We start from the raw sequence: 25,386 nt of genomic DNA, 5'->3' as shown, positions 1-25,386 counted from the left end.
ATCAGGTAACTTCAAGTACAAGTTCTTCTTTGGAGCCGACACCTTTCACACTGCTAAGTCTAAACTTGGAAGCAAGCTGGATAGGAAGTAAGATGCTCCTTTTTTTTTTTTTTTTTTAATGCTTCATTAAATAAGGTCATGTATTACAAGATAAGTAAATGACAACTATGCACCTTGGTTTCTAACACAGTTTGTCTACATATGTGTGTGTGTGTGTATGCACGTGCACATTAAAGAGGAATCAGGATTTCACAAAGGAAGGAAACCTGCAAGCCTTTAATTTTATCTGAAGCAATCACAATACTGAATCTTCAGAGAATGTCACCTTTGTACAAAAAGAAATACACTATGTATCTTAGTGGAAAAAAGTGTGATGGCCTCAAAAACAAAACCCTTCAAACCTTCCCTTGTCAAACTTCACATCACTACCAGCTCCCTAGTTCTTGGGTCACAAGGCTCTATTTTAGGCTGAACAATAACAGCTTTGTTTAGAAAATCAGGTAAGGGGCAGGGGAAGGAAGAGTAAAGAATATTTACCAGCTCCTCTTCAGCATGTTTAAGTTAAATTAACATCTCTCCAGCCTCTAAACAAATATGGCTTAGCAGCAAACAAACACATAACCAGAGTAACATCACCACCTAGTGGTTTACTAATGCACTATTAAGAAAGCACGGGAAATAATAGAAAGCATTTCCAACCACACTTGTTAAAACATAGGCAATACAAAGCAAGAAATGCAACCAGCAGATATACTGCTGTTTACCACTCAAAAGGAATGAAGTTTCCATATCATTACACTGCAACACAGGCCGTTAAGTACAAAAATTCAGGAGACCGTAACACACACAATACACCCTTGAAACCTCCTCTTGATGAACCTAACTGCTTCTCCCAGACAACCACTGAAGCTTTTTAGAACAAAAAAAAAAATGTGTGGTACAGAGGTAAGAGTAATTTTTAGTGCTTTTTGGATTCAGAAGTGATTTAAATGAAATGAAAATGATCAGATTAAAGCAGCATTATCAATACTGAGCATAAATGTATGAACAGGTACATTCCTCCATGTCTCCACTTCCCACATTTCTTCCCTTCTAAAAACAGCACAGATGAAATTTTAAGTTATTTTTTCTTCACTTTCATTATTGCAGTAAGAAATTGCCATTAAAGAGACAAGGGAGGAATCCATTAAGAAATGGGAGGTAGTGATGAGACAAGTCTAGCCTAACACGGGTGTAACTTTATTCCTCTCCACCAGGCATCTCACACCACTTTACACACCTTAGATTCCAGAAGCAGTAACTGTAGAGAAACCACTGCAATCTTCAATCTTCTTTACTAATAGCTATCTACAACTACCTGAAGGGAAGTTGGGGTGAGGTGTGAGTTGGCCTCTTCTCACATGTAACTAGTGATAGGACTAGAGGGAATGGCCTCAAGTTGCACCACAGGAGATTCAGGTTGGGCATTAGGAAATACTACTCCTCCAAGAGAACGGTCAGGCTCTGGCACAGGCTGCCCAGAGAGATGGTGGAGTCACAGTTCCTGGATGTGTCCAAGAAACCTTTAGATGTTGTACTGAGGGACATAGTTAGTGGGGAACATTGGTTGTAGGCGGACAGTTGGATTGGACAATCTTACAGGTTTTTTCCAGCCTTGGTCATTCTATGAGTCTATGATTCAGTGGAGACTAAACAACCAACCCTTCTTCTACTTAGCAGTAGCATTACCAACTAGAGATGCTAGGTTAAAGAGGGAACTTCACCTGGTTATATTTATCACAACTGCCTACCTACAACTTCCACTAGAAGGAGAACTGAATCTTAGTACACAAGTCTATAAAAATAAATTATATACACATTTCATATGCAAAGCTTTACACCCTCTAAATAAGTACCTTATGTTTATATCCACATATTCCGTTACAGATTTAACATGAATAAATTACTGACTAGTCAACTGGTTGGCAAAGAAACTGCTACCTACCTCACTATAACTACACAGGGTACACTAATCTCAAGTTAATTGCTCTAAAGCTTCTACTTCCATGTGGAACACAGACAAAAATGACACAACGACAACCAAGTGGAAAATCTGCAGAATTCAATGGATTCCTGAGAAAAAACTGTTTACACAGAAAAGCACCTAACCAAATTGCAGAGGAGGAGCTATTAGGAACAGATAATGAGCTGGTCACGATGATAATGTTTACAGAAAGGTAAGAGCACACAAAGGACGACAACTGTCAACAAACATTGAACAATCAAGACAAGGTAAAGAAAAATCATGCAGAAAGACAAGAGGCATTGGACGTCACTCCCATGAAGAGACAAGGAGATGGGAGATAGGCTGCATCTCTGGCATCTTAATGTTCATCTGGAGGGGAACGTAAGGAATGTAAAACCCTAGAGAAAGTATAGCATTCTTCAAACTTGTTAAAGCAGATTAGCCAGGTACTTGGACACAAGAAGCAGAACTGAAATGCAGAAATAATCTATCCATGCTTCTCACTGGAGTAAGAAATACTGCTAGGAGATACTGCTGGAATGAAAAAAAAAAAAAGAAAGATGATTAACTGTAGCTGCAGGTAGCAGTAAAAAAAAAAAAAATTAAGATCCAGGCAGAATCATTCCACTCTAACAAGTCTTGAAAGAAGAGAATAAAAACCAGTAGATCACTCAAATGTAATAAGGGGTAATCCAGGTATTTCACTCTTCTAAGTCATCCACTAAAGAAAGCACCTCTTGATGGAAAACCCAATTGTAACCCAAGAAACACAGGCGAGTCTGAGAATAAGGTCTGTGCTTTACAGATACGTGGCAGAAAACCTGGAGAAAATTATGAATTTGTCAATTCTGGAAGCAAAATTTCAGACAGAATTATAAGGGAGAAAAGAAAAAGAAAAGAAGCAGCATTTACACTGACAGAATAGCAGTTTGAAAACATGATTAGAAAAATAACCAAAACTAATAGAATTAGAAAGTGTCTTGAGGAGAGATGGATTAAAAAAAAATAACAGGTATTCCAATACTGAAAAAAAAAAATGTTTCCATGGCAAAAATATTAGTATGAACCAGATACTAGAGGTAAGGTGAGAAGGTGGTAGAATATCAAGGAGAGAAGGACACTTAATGATCTAAGAAAGACCCAGAATAGCTACTCTAACAGAGAAACACAGAGGGTACTGTGGATAAAAACAGTCAAAATTATTTTGGAAAGCAGCTTCTGCAAGGGAGATAGAATGTAATTCCAGATGCTGCTTGAGAAGGGCACGTGCTCCTCAGAACAAATATTATCTAAGATCATGCCCCAGTATATTTCTAGACATGGAAGCAGATTTAATTTCCACCAAATTATCACTGAACTGGGGCAGTATTATTTCAGATACCAATTTGGCAGTTAATGAAGACATTACAGAAGAGCTGCTCCTAGAAAATAACCCTGGGTGAAGAAAACATACGTTAACTGATTTGAAATTAAAACAGAAGGAAAAATAAAGGAGCATCTTGTTACTAAATTTCTTGATTGCTAAGGGGCAAGTTGAATGAAAAGAGCTGGTAATTTATGTCAAAGGTATTCTGAGCAATTCAGCCTCATTAAATCAAATGTGTTAAAACTACCAGAAACCTCTAACCTATGCTGTGTTGAGGAAGTAGTAAAGACTGTATGCCTAAAAGGATGAGCTTGCACTCAAAGAAGATCTTCAGATACTGTACATCTATCCAAGCAGATTTTTAGTCTTTGATTGCAAGTGAGATGTGCCAACATGAATAGATCTGCACGATTCTGATCTGCAAACTGCTGTTATTGATTTATCATTCGTGTTGTCTACAGTTACAAGCTGGAACAGAACCCCATAGGAAATGAGAATCTGGTGGTAGAAGTTTTCAAAGAATAATTGTTGTATGAGCCAAAAGATGCTTCAACTTGCTTACTTTAAATTCAAATGCATCTACACACATTTCACTTCCAGGATACTGTAAGTATATAAAAAATTATTTTGCTTTTGAAGTAATTTCAGCTGTGAACACTTTTTTTTTTTTTCAGTGTAGCTCTATTAACAGTAAGAATCGAATACTATCCACTCCCTCAATATACTTAAGTTCAAATTCTTCAGATGTCTCTAAGTTAGGAAGCATTCAACCAACATTCCTTACGAAAGCTTGAAATAAAGAATCTAGTATCTCAGACAGCAGAACTGAAGTACCACCGTCTGTTGGATAACCATCTGATCTCCCTATAGGAAACACCACTTCTTTAAAGCAATTTAAAAATATACATACTGACAGTATATAAAAAGCAAGCATAGATTGATGGGTTTACCTCATGACCTCATTGACCCACTGCAATCTAACCAATGTAGCTACTAAGAAAGAAGAGGAAGGATGCTGCTATCACAGCAGAGCAAATCTACCATCACTCATCCAAACAGCAAGAGACCATTTTATGAGTAGCATTAATATGAAGCAGGAGAAGGAGGCAATTGATGTCATGTAGAAACACTAGCAAAACTGTTTGCAGTGAGTGTATTTGAGCATACAAGTCTGTGGCCTTGTGTTAGCTATGTACTTGCCACTGTCTAAAAGTTCTGGTGATGCTTCATTTAAAATGCTGTATGAAATTCTAGTTGATCATGTTGAAGACAGACAAATTCACTGTGGAAGCATCACAGAAAAGGGCTGTCAGAAGGATAAGAGGAATGGAGAGCCAATATTGTGGGAAGAGCACTTCCTAATTAACCCAGTGAAACAAAAAAATGCTAGGAGAAAGTCATACCTTAACTCCACAAATACATAGAAGACATAAAAAAAAAAGAGAAGAGCAATTTAAGCTTTAAAAGCTAATTAAGAGCTATTTATATTAAGCTACTTAAGAGCGGTAGGAAGAGAGGTATAAATATGTTTACTTAGTGTTATTCCTAACCATTGTTAATAAGATTCTAAACCAATCTTCTAATAGGAGCTAAGACAAGAAATTCAGGCGGCGTTCATCTGGAGTGTGACCAGCCTACAAAACCAGTTACACTTTATTCAGTTGTAGCACAACACATGATTTGACAACCTAACCTGCTAAAGAGATACAAGGAAAGAAAGTCATGCTCTTTCAAGTACCAACAAGTCACAAAGTGAATTATCACGTCCTGTAAGTAGACATCAGACAAATGAAGACAGATTTTTTTTGTACGGATTGACATCCCAATTCTCTACGCCCTTTTAATTCCCTTCGCATCACTCTCTCTCAGCCCCTTTCACACTACCATAGTCCCTGAGCTCCCTTTACAGAATACTTGACTTGGTTAACTGGTAGCAGACCAGCTATTCTTCACCTTGTTAAGCTCTTACTTCAGAAAGAGAGCTCAGTCTCATCTCTCCAATGCCTAAGTCAATGATTTTCACAGAGTTCTGTGGCTTTTTATCTGCCTGTTAAACCATGTTGTAACTGCAAAAGGTGTGCAAATGTCAGGAGAGAATTGAAGACACAAAACGTGAGTGACACAGTCACATAAGTTGCAATCTTTTGTTGCCTTGCAGATGGGTAAGCTGGTATAACTGGCTTAGGACCGTACAGAGTACTTGGAAGAGATAAATACAGCATTCAGCTGTATTGCTTTCACTACTAAGATAACTTCTAAAAGGAAGGAAAAAAAAAGTTAAGAAACCACACAAAATTCTGTCACATTAAACAATCCTGTGATTCAGTACACTTCAGTAAGGCAATAGCCTACAGCAAATGGCTAAGAGAAACTGATAAATACAGCATTTTGTTTTACTTCTACTTATTGCAGGCTAACAAATCTAATGCCCAATAACTTACAGTCACAGAATGGATAATTGGCATTTTGAAGGCAACTGATTTACTGTTTACTATTCTTCACAATTCAAGATTACATCACATGCAACGGCTCTCTTGCTAGATAGGCAAGATCTGTAGATGAAGCATTCAAAATAAACAAGCAAACAAAAACAATACAAATAAGTTACTCTTTACTCCAAATCCTTACCAGTTTTACTTTAGAGGCCAGGCTCTCTGGTAGTTTTGTTCGCAGCTGATTTGTTTCTTTGAACGTAGCTGGAAATCCACTCAGGAAGGCTAAGTCTTGCATTAACACCAGACCTGGAACTTCTTTGTCCGTAGTCTAAAAACAAGAATATAGGGTACAACAGCAGTCCTTTTCTTAAACATCTACAGTAATTTACATCATTCGTTAACCCTTCAGCAGCTGACAGATTTAATAGCATACAGTTTGTCACTTAACTTAAACTGCAAAATTGAAATAAGAGTAATTTTAAAACATTTTTCACTTCTTATTATATGAGAGTTATGGAGAGAGAATAGCACAGAAATACTTTCAAAGAACACACAAAGTTTAAGATACACAAAAGCAGAAAGAATTAACAACTCTTGAAAGCACATACCAAGTAACCCCTCCATACTATATGCTTGCTGTTGTCTTTCAACATTCCAGAATGGGCAGCTTCAGCTAGAATAAATAAAATGCATTGGCAAAGAAAAACTGGAAGTCACTTCTTTTCTATACTGCAGTAACTAAGATATATTTTTGCAAACTGAAAACTGTTGAATGTTTAAGGAGTGAAGATTTGTCTTTATACCTGACAAATAATTCTTGGTGATAAAACAAACACTAGTGAAGTACGGGCAAGTGGGTGGTAGTGGGTTGGGCACTACATCTTTAAATAAGAAGCCTGTGCCTGTTGTAAGACGCTACTTGTGCGTGTTGAACATACAGATAATTTTAAGGTGTGCAACTGTTTGAGGAAGGGCAGAAGCGTTGCACAATATTCAGCCTACATACCACAGCAATTGAAAAAAACATTTCTAAACCGAATCCTCAGTCTTGTGAGATTACCAGTGCAACACAGATTTTCAGATATCAGGTTTGTTTTTGCAATGGTACTTAAAAGCACAGTTTAAACTGTTTACTCTTTCATAATCAGTTGTCTGGTAGGTAAGAACCACTATCTCTGATGTCATCATTTAGAGGATGAGACTGAGGGGGAGAGAACTAGATAACTTGCTAAAGACAAAAAGAAAATTAGTGGCAGAGTGAGTAATGAAAGAAAACCAAAATAAAAACTCTGGAAAACCATCTGGAATCTGACAAACAGACTCTTACCATCCTTAGGGTTATCAAAAACAATTACTGTCACATTGGTGGAAGGATTTTTTGGTTTTGCTACAAAGAACATATTGTTAGCAGCTTGTAAAGTAGGATGAATGGACAGGAGGTCTTTCAGTGTGATGTTGGTCAGCAGTGCAGGATCCAGAACAAGCATTGGCACTTTGACGCAGTGTGTCAACAAACATTCCAGTTGCTTCTCACTACAGAAAAATAACAGAAGTATATTTAACACCAATATAAAATTTACAACAAATCAATATCAGGTGCAACAAAAGATGGTTTTGTAAAATCGGATCCATTACTTCCCAACGTCTCTTGGGGGAAGGAGGGAACAATTAAAGAGTATGCTTATTTTGCAGAAGACATACATCCTACTGCTACAGTTTACTGCATTACCATAACTCATTCTCCCATCCCTCGCCCTTTCCCCCAAATACCTCTTTCCTCACTCACATAGTTTTATTTTCCCATTTCTTTAAAAAAAGATTATGAAGATTCTTCAGATTTCAAAGTTCACTGAGATTTGATGCAGAGAAGACCTTATAAAGATATCTAAACAGCAGAACAACCAAGCCAAATAAAGAATGAGACAGAGCAGGCCCTGCTGCTTCCTGGCAGCACACAGATTCAAGAGCCTTGCCCCTCACAAACAATTGCTTGCAGTGCTATGTCCACAAATGGCAGATGAAAACACGGTTGAACAAACAATCTTAATATTATTGAACTGTAAAACTCCAAGTACGTATACATTAAAAAATCCACACTGAGAATATGAACTGCCTACCCAATGACAAGCATATGGTTTTTGAACTTCAGAGATTGTCCCACTAAGGAGCTCAGATTAGTCACAATCACGTTATTGTTATTTATCATACATATTATCATGCTGTCAACCTCTCCTGGAGCTGTATAGAAGGAAAGCATGCTCAGGCTGTAGAAAAATAGACAATACCCCCTGTCATCATTTTTCTTTCAGCTGAAAGTGAGTAGATCATAGTTTATTTCAATTCACACCCAATACAAAATAAATAAATAAATAAAATAAAATAACATCTTACCTCTTCTTTGTTGGTTCTGTTGCATTCTTTCCAAGGATTTCCCTATTACAAAATCAAAACAACTACATGAAATAACACCAAGTTGACATCATTTCATTGACATTAAATACACCAAGTTGTAAAGAATTTAATCTAATTTCGGAGCTCTAATTGAGTCAGGGACATGTTGCGAAAGCACAGATATCCCAGCCATAAAAGTGCCAAGGCCTGGCCTGGGGCCTACTTTAGGAGAGCACAGGCTGACACGTGCTTCCTCACTGCTCACCCATGTGCAGCAGAACTGAAAAATTCCTGGTTGTGCTGAGAGCTGCAGCAGAGAGACTCAGCCAACAAGATTTTCAGGGGTTATTACTAGATTATTTAGTTAAATGGCTGTTGATAAGAAAAACAACAACCATAAAGCAGGCTGAAGTGAGCTGAAACCGGACTGAATTTGTTGTTTTGCTGAACACGTGTGCTCTCATAAGCTCTACCATGCACTGGCCACATGCATGTAGAAGGTGAAAATAACATAATAACAATAATATGATCACAAGGACAGCTCCTACACACACCAACAACAAGTGAACCACCACCCACCAAGTTACTCTTTCCTTCTGAAGAATAAAGCATCTGGACAGTGACTAGTTTGATTCAGGTGGATCAACAAAAAAAGTTGCAATTTAGTAAGTTCAACTCTGCAGTACTAAATATATACTCATTAGCAGAGATTTACAGACTCTTTGCCTTTGTCTTCTGCAGTTATCTTGATTTCAATAAATAACTTTTTCTAACTGTGCTAACCAATTCAGTCATACACTAGGGGAAAAAAATAACACCAACGTTACATAAAAGGGAAACCAGCTCTCCCTTTAGATGCTGAAGCTGATGCTGACTTCAACCTTACTCCTGAGTTTGATACGATGTCACAGAGTTATCCAGATCAATCTAGATTGATCCAAACCAGTGTTATGGAGGAACACAACGCGTGTTTTTCTCTTGGTAAAACAGGAACTACAGCATCTCTTTGCCCATTAGTATCATGAAGCTGAAAATACAAATGTTTGCAACATAAATGCTAAATCTCTTCAGAGCAGACACTGTGTCTTCCTTTAAGATGTTTCAACAATGTGTTTCACAGTCAAAGTGGCAAAACTGAGACTTTCTTTCGTTTGTGAAAGATACCTAATTGCAAGTAATAGCATGCCAAAAATGAGATCCATCTTTAAACTGATGCGTGGATTTCAGATTATTCTGAATTAAAATACTATGTTTAACATTTAAAATATGTCCTTGTTCTTTCATTTAATATTTTTCTGGCTCAAACGGAACACGTTACCATAGAGTTTTCTATAAAGCACTAAATCAATGGTTACAAGGTAATGCAAGATGCCCGTCTTTGTTAAGCACAAAACCATGTATTGTTTGAAGCCCTCAGATCAGTAGTTATACCTGCCACAGTAGCACAATCCCTAACACTCTGAATGAAGCATTACATCTTCCTCCTTACTGCCTTAGTTAGAAGGCTGAAAAGTATATTTCTAATATGAATGAATGATTTTCCTCAGTTTCTGTGTTTGGGAGACTACAAATCAAATTTTATTAAGCCCAGTACAAGCAAAAATTTAATGTATAGTTTTATGATTGGTTTATTATTTGCAAACAGTTACAGAAATCAATACAAAATGACTTGTACACAAAGCACAGTTTTCTGAATACAAATTCAAGATAAAACAGCCTTAATTACGTAAAATTATTATGCTCTGTATTTTAAGCAGCTTCCTGATGAGGCACTACTTTGCAGCTAAACATAGAACTGAAACAAGGTTTTGAGAATAATCAAAACAAAGAAAAACTTGCTTTGAGCAACACGGGAAAAAAGAAAGAGGGCTAGTACATCAGATTGCTGTGTTCAGTAGGAGTGAAAAAAATACATATGATTATTACCTCATTATTTTCTGTTCTTCCTCCATCTGTTCCCTGACCTGTTGCAGTTCTTTGATCAGTTCAACATCTGTGCCATTCACCCAGGTGTACACCACATCAATTGGCATGGGTAAACAAAGCCTACATAATTCAAATGAAAGCTACATGAGCTGTTTAATATTACATTACAAGCGTCTGTGGCATCCTACAATAGCAGTTTCTGTCAAACAACAAAATTACTTGGTGTCTGAGCTGCAAACAAGACAAAGAAAAAAAGCTTCCCTTTAGCTATATATATATCACCCCTCAATTATAAACAAGCCTTTGGCAAAACAGCCCGGATAAAATCTAAAAAGGATACAGAGCAGGCATAACAATCCAGTAACTAAAGAAATCTGAAATTTATGCTCTAGATTTCAATGACATGTTAACCTATAACCCAACTCCCGACAGCCCATTAAATATTTCTCAAGCCAGTACCAGCGTCATTAAGACACATCCTTAATGTGCCAGCTGCTAAAATTAGACAGGACAGCATGAAGTACAAAGTCTTCAATCATTTATGGTGTCAGGTAATTTCCCAGAGGCAGTAAGATCTCAGAAGGACCAAGTCTTTATCTTAGAATACCTTTTAGATCTCCTACTTGGAATTTCACCAAATAACAACCTAAGCAGGCTGTACGACTTCAGACACCTGAAACAGCAATCAAATCTATGCCTGACACAATTTAATACTGTGGAATTGTAGCTGACTGCTTACAGTTGTCCCAGCATTCTTAATGCAGAAGCAGCAAAGAAAGGTTTGTGAGTACCTTTCTTCTATTTGTTGATGGTTATCTCCTCTCTGAGGCCCACACCTTTGTTTCTGCAGGTGCTCCAGGCTGCTGCCAGAGATAAACCCTACAGTCCCACACAACAGGTGGCAGCCCCAGCTGTGAGTTCAGAAGCCTCAGTGTCAAGCTATTCACTAAATATCTTCTAAACTGTAAGGTGGTCTTCACAGACTTCAGCAAAATGCAACAATCCAGTCTCTTGCCAAGCATATTAAGTTGTACTTAATAAGTTTAGATCCTCAGAAGTTAATCTCTCTCTCTCTAATGGCTTTGTTTCCATGAAATATGCAAGATAAGTGAAAACACAGCTAGGAGAAAAGCAGCATTTGGATAGCAAGCATTCCAATGCTAAGATCCACAGGACCAAGAAATGAAGTATCCAAAGAAAGGTGTTCCTTCCCTACTTAATGCACCCTTCAGACAGCATGCAAGGAGAGACACAGTGAGCATCTCTTCCATCTTCCCTCTGATTCTCAAGCTCAATAAGGGATAATTGAGGTTAGATAAAGATAAAAATGAGGTTAGATAAAAGGAAAAAGCCTTTTACAGCGAGGGTGGTGAGGAACAGGTTGCGCAGAGATGTGGTTAATGCCATGTCCCTGGAGACTTTCAAGCCCTAGGCAACCTGATGTAGCTGGAGTGTCCCTATTCATTGTAGAGAAGCTGGACTAGATGGCCTTCAGAGGTCCTTTCCAGCTCTAAGGCTTCTATAATACCCAAAGGATGCTGGAGGGCCATTCTAAAGATAATCTGAATATCCAGCAAGAGGAGATAGAGCAGCCTCTGGTTCATTAACAGGCACAGCTCAGCATACATTTTGTCACAGACGCAGAAATTCAATGGCAGGAGCTCCTTCAACTTTTCTGCATATGTTGTGATCAGTTAAACTATTGGCTTGGCAATGCTTTGACTCCTCCAGCTAGGAAGAACATTTCAGATGGAAGCACCTGACTTAAGTCAGCTGATTTCAAAAGCGCACAACCCTCAGTCTTCCGGGCAAAGTGCAGAGTTTATTTACGCAGGCTTCACTTAAGAACATAAAATGTGGAAAAGGAAAGACTCAACTGCAACTTGTTCTATGGTATGAGGCAATTTTAGCACTATTTACACACCTGTGAAGCCCATCCCAGCTTATCATTTGCTAATAGCGTGTTTCTGTACAATAGCAAATATAGCTATGTGATTCTCTTCACTCAATCTGTACCACCGAATAAGAGCTCTAAATTAACCCTTGTGTGGAAAGCTCATTATTCATTAGCAATGGCTGTAGAGATAATTAAAAAAAGCTACCAGAGCAAATGATTTGCTTGCAGATCCATTAGCTTATTTGTTTACAATTTATCTGAATACTTAGAAAAAAAAATTCTTAATTCATTTTAAAATGAAATGAGCATACATTTTTGGGAAAAGTAGCGGCTATCAAACATAACAATGAAAAATATACACAATTAATTTGTTGCTCCTAATTAACACTGCTCCCAGTTAGGATCAGTAACAGCGCAATGAATTCATCTTCTTGGTCTTAGTCAAAGCTTTCTGATTTATTTCAACGCCTATAAAAAAGCACTGAGACTTTGAGGATTTTTATCTTTTTCAGATACTCCTTTACACTTTCCCTTTCCAAAAATGTCCCTACTTCTACACACAAATCAAAAAGCATGACTAGGATCTGAAGATGAAGCCAGAGCCATCATCTCTTGCAGGAGGAACAGGAGACTCGCTGTGTGCTGTCTGCAGGTCTATGCACCTGCCAGGAGGCATTTTCCATCCCAGTGATGTTTGCATATGTAGGAGAGCCATGCTTGCAGCAGAGATTAGAGCCAGAAGACAAAGCCTCATTGTCTCAGTGTCCACAGTTGCTGAAAGAGTACAGCAGCCTCTGGATCTCTCCCAGGCTACCATACTGTGATCTCAAACCTTGATGAACCTCTTTTAAGAACAAGTATAGCCCAACTACGCCCTTAATCTCTCCACTATAAGCTTTCACCAGAAGTCAATGCTAACTAAGGAATGCTTTACACAACCAAAATGAAATATGACAATACACTCTAAAAATGGAAGTTAACTATTTCTACACCATGACAATGCAATCTTATAAAAACACTAATTAATTAGCACAAAGGCAGCATTTTAGTACAGACAGCAACAATCACACTTTCACTTCAACTCTGCCGAAAGATGTATACACAAAGCTAATGATCTGTATGAGCTGTATCACTTGGTCTTCATCTGCCTTTCTTTGGCAATTAAGGGGAGGGAAGTCAGATGAGGTTATAGAAGTGAGTAGTATTCACAAATATAATGTAACATACATTTAAGAAATTATCCTGCACTCACCCACTCAAGCATGACAAACTGATCTGATCATTTTTGCTGACCCATGATTCAACAAACTGCTGTGCAGATTAAGCATCTGCTTTCAGGGCTTTTTCCAGTCAAGTGCAACAGTGCTTCAAGATTCAGATGACAACTCATTAGTAGCTTCTTCCACCTACCAATTCACAGTCCACTGACTTCCTGAGCAACAGATCCCATGACTACTCAGACACAGACTCAGAAACCACAAGAACCCACATAGCAGTTAGCACAGCTGAAGCAAATGACCCATCTGACTTGGTTTCCAATTTGCTGTGGGTAACTTCAATGTGCTCAGCTTTAAAATGCTGCTTCTTGTTAGCTTTGTGACGTTTCTACTAAATAATATCCTTTTTTTGAGATGTCACGGAAAACTCAAGATAAATTCCCATCTTAATATGTAAAATATCTCATATTTCCCCTTCACTGTTAACATTATTGTCATTTTGCTGTCTATTTACAGACTGGATGAATCAAATGTATTTAAGATTTATACATCTATGACTAGAAATTCCAAATTCCAGACTTTCACGATGAGATATTGAGCACTAATTCACGATTTTGGAACCTCTACGTTAGCAATTCATTACACATACAATTGCCCATACAAGAAAGTCGTACTCAACAGTTACTTACTTCACCTAGAATATTTGATTTAAATATCATTTATATGATATATAATATTTTATATATTTATATTTTTATATATTTATATATTATAACATTTGAGAAATCGTTCAACAGTAAAACATGCAATATTCCAACTGCAAATAAAGCTCACCGATTCTGAAACGATTTGCCCGCAACGTTGTCTCTGTATGAATCAAACATAACATGATACTGATCTCTACTCCACTCCAACACAACCTGTAAAGAAAAAAACAGCTGTATGTCACCACCTTCTAAAATTAGGCACTTATTTCTGAAATGCTCAAGCATGACCAATTTCATTCAAGCCGATCTCTGCATTAATACACGTGTGACCAGAAATGAATCTAACCTAAGTTATTACACTGAGGCAGGAATGAGGTGCAGAACTTACAGCACACTTGATTTAAACAAGCTCAGTTTTTATTCCTGCAAGGAAGGGCTTCCTGTTATTCAGATGTAGTTTAAACGTTACTGTTTGTTTTGATTACCTCCCCCTTGCCTCTTACCATTTCAAAACACAGCAACTTCTCAAAACTGAGACCTTAAAGCAAATGTGACTCAAAACGAGCAAGAACCACCTCCTCACCTTGCACAAATTTCATTGTCTTCCATTCTGTTCTCATACCCCTGAGATCTGACCTTTGAAAACAAACAGTCAGGCCAGGACATATCAAATTATGCAGATTAACCCAGGCACAAACATAAAGTCAGTGTCGCTGTTTCCCAGTGCAGGTGACGGCTTACAGGGCAGCCCAGCTCATGCACCAGCTCGGTGTTTCTGCGGGCTGCAAACTTCCCTCCCCCTGTGATTCTGCCCCCCTTCAACTTGACACCGGATTTCACCCAGCCCTGCAGTGAGCCAAGTCACGGAGATGGACCACTACTCTGAGATAAATAAATAAATAAATTAGAAAAGAGAGATTTTACTCCAAAACAAACTTACTACAATATCTTTTGCAGCAGCAGATTAACTTCAGAAACTACAGTATCATCTCACAATGTTTTCAAGAGATAAGAGGGTAGGAGTTTATTTTATCTGAAGATGAACCTACAGATACGTATTGAGAGGGGGAGCACCACCAGATAATGATTACTTTTCACTACTTGTCCTAGATTTAAGTGGCACTTCTCCTTATTTCTTGTGGCAACTACAAAACCCACCATTTCTCTAAAGTAGCACTGAAAGACATAATTTTTGAGGCTGCATCCCTCCATTTTAAGAAGACAAGTCACTATACCCTTGGGCCTGCTGAAGTAAATTAAAGAGTTCTAAAGCATGCACAGGACAGGGAAGCCTCATCTTGTATCAGTGACAAGTACAAACAAAACTATTTCCAAAGCTGCACGCAGTCCCACTGCAATCACAAGCACACCTGTACAAGCTCGCTCCTCCTAGACAAAGGACACGTGATTTGCAAGGTGAGCAAAAGTATCTACCTCCTTAAGTACTGAAAACATTATTACAGTTCTTCATGCTCGAGTCATGATGTCCTTTTGCAAATGCATTAGTTTGAAACCATGCACACTGAAAGCTACCTACACATAAACGTCTGTAATTATGGTTAATTATGAATTGATGCATGCTGACCTGTTCCTAGAAGAAATACAGAAGTATTTGAGTAAAATAATGTTTCATTGTGCAGCTCCCCAGTAGAACAACATTGACCATTCCAACACTTATTTTTTCTATTTGTGCAACTGTGCTAAGAACCACAGTAGCTCTCTTTAGACAGATGTCTATTAAGATGTTACATGTATCCCATCCAACACATTCTTTTTCTCTACAGTTTGCTTTGCAGTGTTGCTAGCACCTGTAGGCCTCTTCGCTTCAACCTTACACACAGATAATATAAAAGCACTAAGGAATAACAAAAACAACAAGAAAATAAAAATGAAGATACCCCCAATTAGGAGATACTGTATCAGCTGTGTGATAACAACGGCTCCCTTGTTCCAACTGAAAAACATTTTACAAGGCTGAGCGATCCATGGGAGGTCAGCAACGAGTTGTTTGTAGGCAAAATGTCGTGAAACTCCAAAGTTTAAGTTATGACCAGGCTACAGCAGTGGCTGAGGCCTGGCTGTACTGAACATTGTAGCTCTCAAATCATACTTAGATGCACTATTATTTCCCTGGGCTAACTTTTTTCTTGAAATGATGCTCTTTTTAATCTCTGAGGCTGTTAGGATATTATTCCCAATCCCAATGTTTTTGCTGTCATCACTTTTACGTCAGCACTCACACAACTATCAGTGTGACTCCAAACAAGCAGATCTAGTTTTGCTCACTGGAACAAGAAATCTGATTCTGAGAGTGCAGGCGGGGGAAAAAAGGAACTGCAGGTGACAGGGTCTGAAACATTACTGCATGCTGCTTGAGAAGACCCACAGAACGTTAAAAATGGTCCATCTGATAATTACTAGAAAGATGTCGTGGTTTCAAGAGTAAAATTCTTACATGTACTGCAGTAGCTACTGCCTAATAGACCATACTAAAGAACAGACATGTCTTCTACTCTTAGTATGGTTACCAGAAAAGGTCTAATAGCGTTTTATTCTCAGAAGCTCAGTCTACCGAATCCTTTAACTACCACTGTTTGCCAAAACAGGAACATTTTAAAACATTCATAGCAAAATGCACGCAAACATCTCTTACCGACTCTTTTATTAACAATGACAACACAAGAGGCTGTGGGTTTGGTTTTCTTTGTATTTGTGCCGACATTTGGTTTAGTTTGTTATTTTTAGGGAGCAGGAGTAGGAGTGCATTTGCAGAGTCCCACTAGAATAGTTCTGGTCAGCTGGCTTATTTCCCTTAACATACAGTCTTGAAAACTGATGTGTACGTACTTGTATTTGCCAGTGATTTGCTTGCTGCCTAAGTAGTACCTAAGCTTTCTAAATAGTTCTGGTAGTAACAGGGCTGGAAGTAGAAGGCTAAGATTTGGTAGGACAACATCTAATCAGTGGCTTTGGTACTCAGCAAAATCAGTCGTAACTTGGACAAGGGCTGAAGTGGTTCTCAGAAACGCCAGCTTGTCTGAAGTCCTCATTCTAAAGGAAACCAAAGGCTTATTTGAAGTTTAACAGCGCCAAGAGATGTATCTCAATCAGCTTCGAGACCGGTTTGACAATTATAAATAAATGGGTGGCTGAAAGCACCACACCATTAACTCACTCCTGGTTTTGAAGCGTCTCAGGAATTTCTGAAGGCTGCAAGACGGCAGGCAGGGAGCGCGGCCAGACAAAACTGCAAGTTCTGACTGAAACTGAACTTCTGGCTGTGAGCCACTGCAGGCTTTCAGATAACGCCATCCGTGGCTCTTCTCTTTTCTTAAGCGTGAAAGTGCGCATCAAAACGAAACGGGTGATAAAAAGGAGAAACCAACGAACACACAACAACCAGAGAGAGTGCCTTCAGAAACCTTGGAGTCAGGAAATACCAGTCTGCTTGCATATGACACCGATCAAGTAAGCTGCATCCCATCGCTTACAAAATTGTACTGAATAGCAAGCGGTGTAACGCAGCCCGCAGCAGGCTGTATTTAACTCCTTAATCTCTGGAAGGGAGGAAGACCCCGTTGCTCCCGGCTGCCATGTGAAGGCTCCGCTAAGCGCCGGCTCTGGAAGAGTCCCATCAGCCTGTTCAAAACCAGAATAACAGCGCTGACAAACCCCCCGAGGGCAGCGCAAATAGCGGCACAGGTCACAACGGCGCGCTCCTCGGGAGCGCAGCCTTCTCCCAGCTTCTCCCAGCCGGGGCAAGCCGGCGCTGCTAGAAACAATCTATCAACCCCGTTCGGGTCATTCAAAACTCGTATCGCAGCTGGAAGCGGTCGGGGAGCGGCACGACTCCCAGCCAGCAGCACCAACAAGTGCGAGCAGCTTCCACCGGGCGGGGGGACATCGCCGGGCAGCAGCAGCAGCCGCCTTTCCCTTCCACCGCTGCCACTCCGAACCACCGCGGAGCACCGGGACACAGCAATAACGCCGGCAAACCCCGCGCACGCTCCCGATGGAGCCCCCCGCTCCCCCGGAGGCGGCACCCAGCCCGAAGGAGCCGCGGCGCGCCGCCAGCCCCGCCGCACGGGGGAAGGGAACGCGGGAAGGGACTGCCACGCCGTACTGACCTCCCCGAACTGCAGGGCGGAGACGATCATGAGGACGAGGCCCCCGAGGCAGAGGCAGGGCCCATAGCGGTGAGAGAGGCAGGTGTAGGTCTGGCGCTGGAGGAGCTTTAGCAGCATGGCCCGCCGGCCGCCGCCGCAGCCACCCGGCCAGGCGCGGCCCTGCGCGGTGCGGCCCGGCGCGGCCCGCCTCAGCGCGCTGCCATGCGCCGGGCCGGGCGGGCGGGTCCCGCCGCCGCCGACGGTCCCGCACCGCTTCCGGCAGCGCTACGGCGCCACCTGGCGGCGGAATCGGGCGGGCGGAGCGGGGATCACCGCGCTTCTGGTCTCCAGAGCCAAGGAAAGAGCAGCCATCGGCACTCACGAGACTCTTATTTTGCCTTGCCCGGAGTAACAGCGCCTGACCGTTTCCAGAAGTTTGTCCTCGTGTTTTCATGGCCGTGCCGTGGGAGGACTGCACGCAGCTATAATTCTTCAGGATTCTGTCACAGAGTCATAGAATCATTGAGGTTGGAAAAGACCACGAAGATCAACTACCCCAACCATCAGTCCGTCAACCTCACCATGCCCACTGACCACGTCCCTCAGTGCCACATCCACACTGTTCTTCAACACCTCCAGTGATGGTGACTGCACCACCTCCCTGGGCAGCCTGTGCCACTGCAGCACCGCTCTTGCTGATAAGAACGTTTTTCCTAATATCCAACCTGAACCTCCTCTGGCTCAACTTGATGTCATTACCTCTGGCTCTATCACTGTTACCTGGGAAAAGAGGCCAACCCCCACCTCACCGCATCCTCCTTTCAGGTCACTGTAGAGAGTGATGAGGTCTCCCCTGAGCTCCTCTTCTTCATACTGAACAACCTCAGCTCCCTCAGCAGCTTCTCATGAGACTTGTGCTCCAGACCCTTCACAGCTCCATTGCCCTTCTCCTGACAGTTCAGGGCCTCAATGTTTTATTGGAAAGGTAAAAAAATATATATATTCTCAGTTACCTTCAGAGCTTCACAGGTGACAGTGCTGTGCACCACATCCTTGCTGCATGTTATAAAGGTTATTAAATTTACTGTGCCCTCCATGGTAACTCACTCTGTTAGTGTCAGTATGAAGAAGCTTCCAGCCAAGGTTTCATCACCTGTTGTGCACTGCCAACATTTTCTCCTCATAAGTGTGGTCTTCCATCAGTGTGCCAAAGTACCGCCCTGGAGGAAAATAATCTTTAGTGACTTGCTGGTACTTCCCTCACCTCTACCACATGTTCAAGCATAGAGCTATTAATGCTGGTAGGGAACACCTCCCTGACACTCACTGCTGTCACATTATGACAGTGGAAGTGATGGTCTGAGTTTCTGGGTGAACAAACTGAGGTTTGCCTTGAGAATTCAGCTATGTGTGCAGGTTATGAAAACAAAAACATTCATTCTTGTAAATAATAAAGACATAGATACAGAAATTGACTAAAATGTGCTTAAGATATCAAGCTGGGAGACAGAACATCGAAGTCAAGTAGAATATAATTCAAGAAAAACTGTATGACTTCAAGGCCTGAAATAATAATTAGTAGAGAGTGAGAGGTGGTGCATTTACACAGAGTGCTACATATTCCCATGTAACACTAATGTGATAAAACCATTAAGAGCCAAGTAATCTTCATAGAAATTCGTAAGGTATCAGCCAAGGTATTCCTGTAGATAAATGGATGTAAATTGTACAGGTCATGTACAAATGATGATGAAATTGTGTCTGTCTTCATAAAATACTCATGTTCAAGTAATATACATCTAAACTGGAACATATGTACAAAAAGGAACAATAAGACCCAGCCTTCTGATGAGACACTAAAAGGGTTCCGTGTGTTCACATTATATGAACGGAGATCAGAATGTAACTTAAACTGAATTCTGTGGTGTCTCCACATGAAAGAGAAAGAAAAACATAGAAAGAAAAAGAATAAAAGAGAAAAATGAATAAAAAAAGGAAAAGAAACCAGGAGATGTGTACACATTCAAAAATCAGACATTGGGTCAGGGACCTTACAACTTTTCATCTGGCTTTATTAGCATGTCTCTAGCAGGGCAGAGCTTGGGACAAATTCCTTTTCACATTTTATCTAATTCAATGCTTAGATGGTTTTTCTTCCAGGTAACTATCTTCTTATTTTTGTCCAAGGATGGGTTACATAACTTTCTTAATATTCCCCAATTGCTCTACAAGAAGATTAACCTATATATTCTGCTTGGAGCAATAAATTCCACTAGGTGTCAGGGTAACTAAAAATTACAGGCTGCAATTATAATTAAGCATATACTTAAGGGCCTTGCCAAATCACTACCTGTGTAAACCCATGGACTCTTAGAATAATCTAGATAACTGTACTTGTATTTGTACTAGCTTGAAGATGCATGTAGCAACACTTAAAGCAAAGTCACACCTTTCATTGAATATGAAGTAATCTGACTAAAAGTCAAATAATTATAAAGCATATTTCCTCTGGTTTCTGATTTTTCTGCAAGTTGCCTTCACCATCTTCTATATCTTAAATCTCAGCATGCTCTCTGAAGTCTATAGTTAACTCTTCTTTTCAAGATAGGGGTAAGACCTATTTTCAAATGAAAGTACTTATTGGTTCTTTTGAATGAGACTGAAGATCCTGTAAGCCTCGAGCTGTTGCTATTCTTCCTCTCCTACCCTAGGAAAATAGGGTACTGCTCACCCTTTTGTTCTCTTAGAAAAGCTGAAGTATTGTGGAGTGATTTTTCCTCAAATCTTTACATTTTTATTTACTGGAAAGGGAGAAGAGTAAGAGCTTATCATGTGAGGCAATAACGTAATTATCTGTTTTGAGACAGGACCAAGAGCAATCAACTTAAACGCTTAAGCATCTCTGTTAGCCAAGAATAATATTCACTGCACACTCCTCAAATCTTGCTCTAAAGAAAAGAGAATTAACATCCTCAAAGGCTTTCAGTGTTCATCGCTGTACAGTCTGTTCTGCAAGCTTGGATATATCTTGGAGCGTCTTTGTGAAGTTGTGTTATCAAGCACAAAGGCAGAGATAAAACTCTGCAAGCTTTATGCGTTCTACTTTAGGACTAATTTTTCACAGTACAGGAGCTAAGCAGCAATACTCTGAAGGCTCAGCATTTTGCTCTTAGACGCTTCATCTACATTTGTGAATGCTCAGAACTTCTGAGCAGTGTGCCAAGTCAGACAACAAAAATAAAGTACAGAATGGTGATGACTTACCCATGGAAAGTTTGTGTGAAGTGATTTGGCCAACATTGTGTAAGTTGTGCATGATAGGCTAATTTATATTCGCCTATTGTAATTAGGCATCCATTCCTGGCCCACTCACAACAGGTCTCTTGCAAAAGAAATGTGAAAGATCTGCACAGTTGTGAACGGGTTCACCCAACGCAATTGAAGGATGGAGGGGAGAAAAAGTGACCAGACATTTCAGCTTTAACTCAGTTGTAATGCTCAGGAAGCCTTTAACTTCTGAGTTTCTGCATTCTTAACAATGTTTCAATGTATGTACTTTGTACAAATATTTTATTTCCTACATAAAACTACATTGTTATACAGAATAGCAGTCGACTACACAAAACATAGAACAGACGTCATTCCACCTGCAGCCCTCCTCTACAGCTCCTCACCAAAGCCTATTAAGGTTTTTCTCTGCTGCAGTTGCATGTTCATCTACTATGTTAACATACTTAAGGACTTGCTCCTCTAGGAAGTCATTTCTTTTCCGATGCTCCTGGGAACCAACAGAGGATGTTTTAGAGGGGTAGGGCCTTAACAGCAGTCAAATCATACTGGTGAATTTGTCAGTACTTTGAAGAGCTGTATTATTACTTTCTCTGGAAAGGAGATGAGAGACAACAGTAGGGTGTTCTAGGACTTCTATGTCCTTCCCCCAAAATACATGTTAATATACTAATATACTAAATTTAATCATCTATGCTTCTGAAGCCCTCTTTAAAGCAGGAACCTCGGGCATATTGGGATAAGTAGTTCAGTACAGCACAGTGAATTTGTTAGCTTTACTATCTATCAATACAGTGATTAAATCATCATCAGTCACTCAGGACATCTTGAATGGACTATCATCTGCTCTCCAGAATTTAGGCTTTTATTAAAGCGAAAATCACCTGTAAAGTTTTGGATTCATTCACAGTAAAACCCCTCATAACAACTGAGAACTTGGTCATTTAAACTGGAAGACGGAAGCTTTAGATGTATTAGAAAGAAATTCTCTCCTGTGAGGGTGGTGAGACACTGGAACAGGTTGCCCAGGGAGGTTGTGGTTGCCCTCTCCCTTGAGGCAGTCAAGGCCAGGCTGGACGGGGCTTTGAGCAGCCTGGTCTAGAGGGAGGTGTCCCTGCCTATAGCAGAGGGTTGGACCTACATGATCTTAAAAGTCCCTTCCAACCCAAACCATTCTATGATTGTATAACACAACAGAGTAAAATAACAGTCACCAGTCTGTATTCTCTTGTTCAGAAGAATCCTGTTTTGTCTCACTGTTTACAGAGATCATAGAATCATAGAATCATGGAATGGCCTGGGTTGAAAAGGACCACAATGATCATGTAGTTTCAACCCCCTGCTATGTGCAGGGTCGCCAACCACCAGACCAGGCTGCCCAGAGCCACATCCAGCCTGGCCTTGAATGCCTCCAGGGATGGGACATCCATAGCCTCCTTGGGCAACCTGTTCCAGTGTGTCACCACCCTCTGTGTGAAAAACTTCCTCCTAGTATCTAACCTAAACCTCCCCTCTCTCAGTTTAAGACCATCCCCCCTTGTCCTATCACTATCCACCCTCATAAACAGCCACTCCCCTTCCTGTTTACATGCTCTCTTCAAGTACTGGAAGGCCACAATGAGGTCTCCCCAGAGCCTTCTCTTCTCCAAGCTAAACAATCCCAGTTCCCTCAACCTTTCCTCATAGGAGAGGTGCTCCAGCCCTTTGATATCTTAGTGGCCCTCCTCTGGACCCGCTCCAAGAGCTCTATATCCGTCCTGTACTCAGGGAGATCTTTGTCTTTGATAAGACTCTCTCCCACAGAGATCACCCCCCCTCCCCAAGAGGTCAGCGTCAGTTTCTGGAAGATGATTTTAGACCCTGATGTTGTACATTGTAGTGAATTATCTCTAAATTAGTTTGTAGCTCCATGAGTGTATGCACTCTCATTAACTGCACCCAGTGAGATTTCATTCAGTACTGAAAAAAAAAAAAGAAAGTTTAAATTTGAAAATCCTGCTGAGGAGTGACTGCATTGCTCCCTACAGCTACCTGAAAAGACACTGCAGTGAGGAGGGTGTTGATCTCTTTTCTCAGCTGGCAAGTAATACTGATGTTATTGCACTTCTACGGAACAGGAGCAGTTCTCCTATTTTTATTTCATATTCTTTCTGATCTCATTAGAGATGCTTGGAAAGGAAAGAGTCTTGTGTTGTGCCAGAAAAGTTTTAGACTGCATATCAGGAAGAATTTCTTCATGGAGAAGGCATTGGAGTAGGCTGCACTGGGAAAAAAAAAAGAAATGGAGTTGTCATCCTTGGAGGTATTTAAAAAACATGCAGATGTGGTACTGGGGGACATGGTCTAGGGATGGGACTCAGAAGGTCAGGTTGATGATTGGAATTAATTATCTTGAAGGTCTTTTCCAACCTAGATAATTCTGTGATTCTACAATCTTTTCTCCATTTTCTCCAAGAATTGAGAATCCACATTTTCTCATTTAAAGAAGAAAAAGCTTTGCTCTGCTCCTTGAAGGCACTGCCATGCCCTAGGTACAAAGCTGAGCATTCACTGACTTCTTGTTATATTGATGCCATTGTACTTTTACTGAAGAGGAATAATCCTCCTATCTTTATTTCGTATTCTTTCTAGTCTCATCAGAGTTGCTAAGGAGCACAAATCTTTGTAACTGAAGAGCCATGGAGGACACTGGCAGAGGCCGAATAAGGATGAAGAACACTGTTACAACTGGGGAAAAAGAAAAAAAAAATCTCAAAAGGGATCAGCCAAAATATTTAGGTTTTGTAAAATTACATTTTGTTTGTTAGATTTGTATCAACTTGAAACAAACAGTTCAGTCATAAAGAGGTTTCACAACGTTACCCTGAAGCATTTGTAACTGATCTCTGGGGCTATTTTAAAGGTTGGTGTCATGGAACTCAGAAGAAAGTTTATGGAAGGGGCAAACACTAAGGCCAACTATGTGCTGAGTAAGCTTGGTATAAACAGGAAGAGATAGTTGAAAATCCCAGATTTAGCAATATGCTGTGGTAGAGACAGACCAATCAACATCCTGAAACTGATCAGTGATCTCAGTTCTGGAAAATCTAGTTTAATGTATGAAAATAAGATCTGCTTTTTGAGGGAAAAAAAAAAAAAAAAAAGAAAAGAAGAAGAAGAACAATATTTTTAATAGACTTTTCTAGCACCAACCAAATCCACTCAGTTTAGAATCTGTTTTCTTTCATTCCTTTGCATCCTGGCTGAAAGTAAGGTGATGAATTTCATGACTTCCTTTCCTCCTCAGCAAACAACTGTGTTCTAAGTCATAGTCACTTACTGTGTCCTACTAAGAAACCTTCAAAAGCACTTCTCTCAGATGACAAAGCTGTGTAAAAAGCTACCATTTTATTTTGAATGATTGCCTTTCCCCTGAAAACATGTTCTGTTTTTTGTTTGTTTGTTTGTTTGTTTGTTTTGTTTTCCCCCTAAAAATGCAGTGTTAAATTAAAATGATAGCTACAAATTCACACACTACCGGCTTCAGGATGTTGACTACTTCATTCAGAGCACAAAACCACCGCAGAATGACTCATCTGCAGCTAAATAATCTCTCTCTCTTGTCACTGGTAGCCCACAGCAGTCTGCAGCTTGTGCTTTCCGGAAGCTAAGATTTACCCCATTAATGCCTTTGTTTTGAAAACCATCACTTTTAAAGCTATACAACAAAAATAGGGAGTAAGTGAATTAAAAACATACCTTTTGAGATCTAATCTTCTCCAGAAATTCTGGACTAAAGTTTACTCAATCTCAGTCTTGTTGGGAGATATCAGTCCAAATCTGACTACTCTCAGATAGAAAACTATACAGCTGTAACTCAAGAGTTACCTCTCCTACTTCTTAATGGACTTTGCAATAGTTTTGACATGTCTGCTCTTTTTTGAGAGTGGAGAAGACTTTATCTGTTTTGTGGTTAGACATCTGGTTAGATATAGCAGTCTAGCTAACCATATAGGAAACCAAAACAAACTGAGCAATATAAAGTATATTTTCTCATCTTCGGTAGTAC

At 40.1% G+C, this 25,386-nt stretch overlaps 1 protein-coding gene and 1 long non-coding RNA gene across 8 annotated transcripts in view; one reads left to right on the top strand and one right to left on the bottom strand.

Annotated features, from left to right (window-relative positions):
- GNPTAB (N-acetylglucosamine-1-phosphate transferase alpha and beta subunits) overlaps positions 1-18,246 on the bottom strand; it is a 40,211-nt gene extending 21,965 nt beyond the window's left edge. For 3 of the 7 annotated variants that reach the window (XM_416329.8, XM_040658419.2, XM_004937840.5), the window contains exons 1-7: positions 18,072-18,246; positions 14,072-14,157; positions 10,124-10,243; positions 8,198-8,239; positions 7,134-7,339; positions 6,415-6,479; positions 6,000-6,134 (exon numbers count right to left, since the gene is read on the bottom strand). In XM_416329.8, the coding sequence (XP_416329.3) occupies positions 6,000-6,134; positions 6,415-6,479; positions 7,134-7,339; positions 8,198-8,239; positions 10,124-10,243; positions 14,072-14,157; positions 18,072-18,188 (771 nt within the window). In that variant the 5' untranslated portion in view covers positions 18,189-18,246. Of the gene's footprint in view, positions 1-5,999; positions 6,135-6,414; positions 6,480-7,133; positions 7,340-8,197; positions 8,240-10,123; positions 10,244-14,071; positions 14,158-14,527; positions 14,724-18,071 lie in introns of those variants that run through there. The other 4 variants (XM_040658402.2, XM_025155744.3, XM_040658412.2 and 1 more) reach the window with 4 other exon arrangements.
- LOC121109132 lies at positions 17,624-24,199 on the top strand. Its single transcript, XR_005844093.2, has 2 exons — positions 17,624-19,035; positions 23,970-24,199. It is a non-coding gene; the product is annotated as an uncharacterized LOC121109132 (long non-coding RNA).
- Positions 24,200-25,386: the final 1,187 nt, after the last annotated feature.

The sequence above is a fragment of the Gallus gallus genome, chromosome 1, assembly GCF_016699485.2.
Source record: "Gallus gallus isolate bGalGal1 chromosome 1, bGalGal1.mat.broiler.GRCg7b, whole genome shotgun sequence".
Lineage (NCBI taxonomy): Eukaryota > Metazoa > Chordata > Aves > Galliformes > Phasianidae > Gallus > Gallus gallus.
The sequence above is the reverse complement of the archived record's forward strand: the minus strand, read 5'-3'. Positions and strand labels throughout refer to the sequence as shown.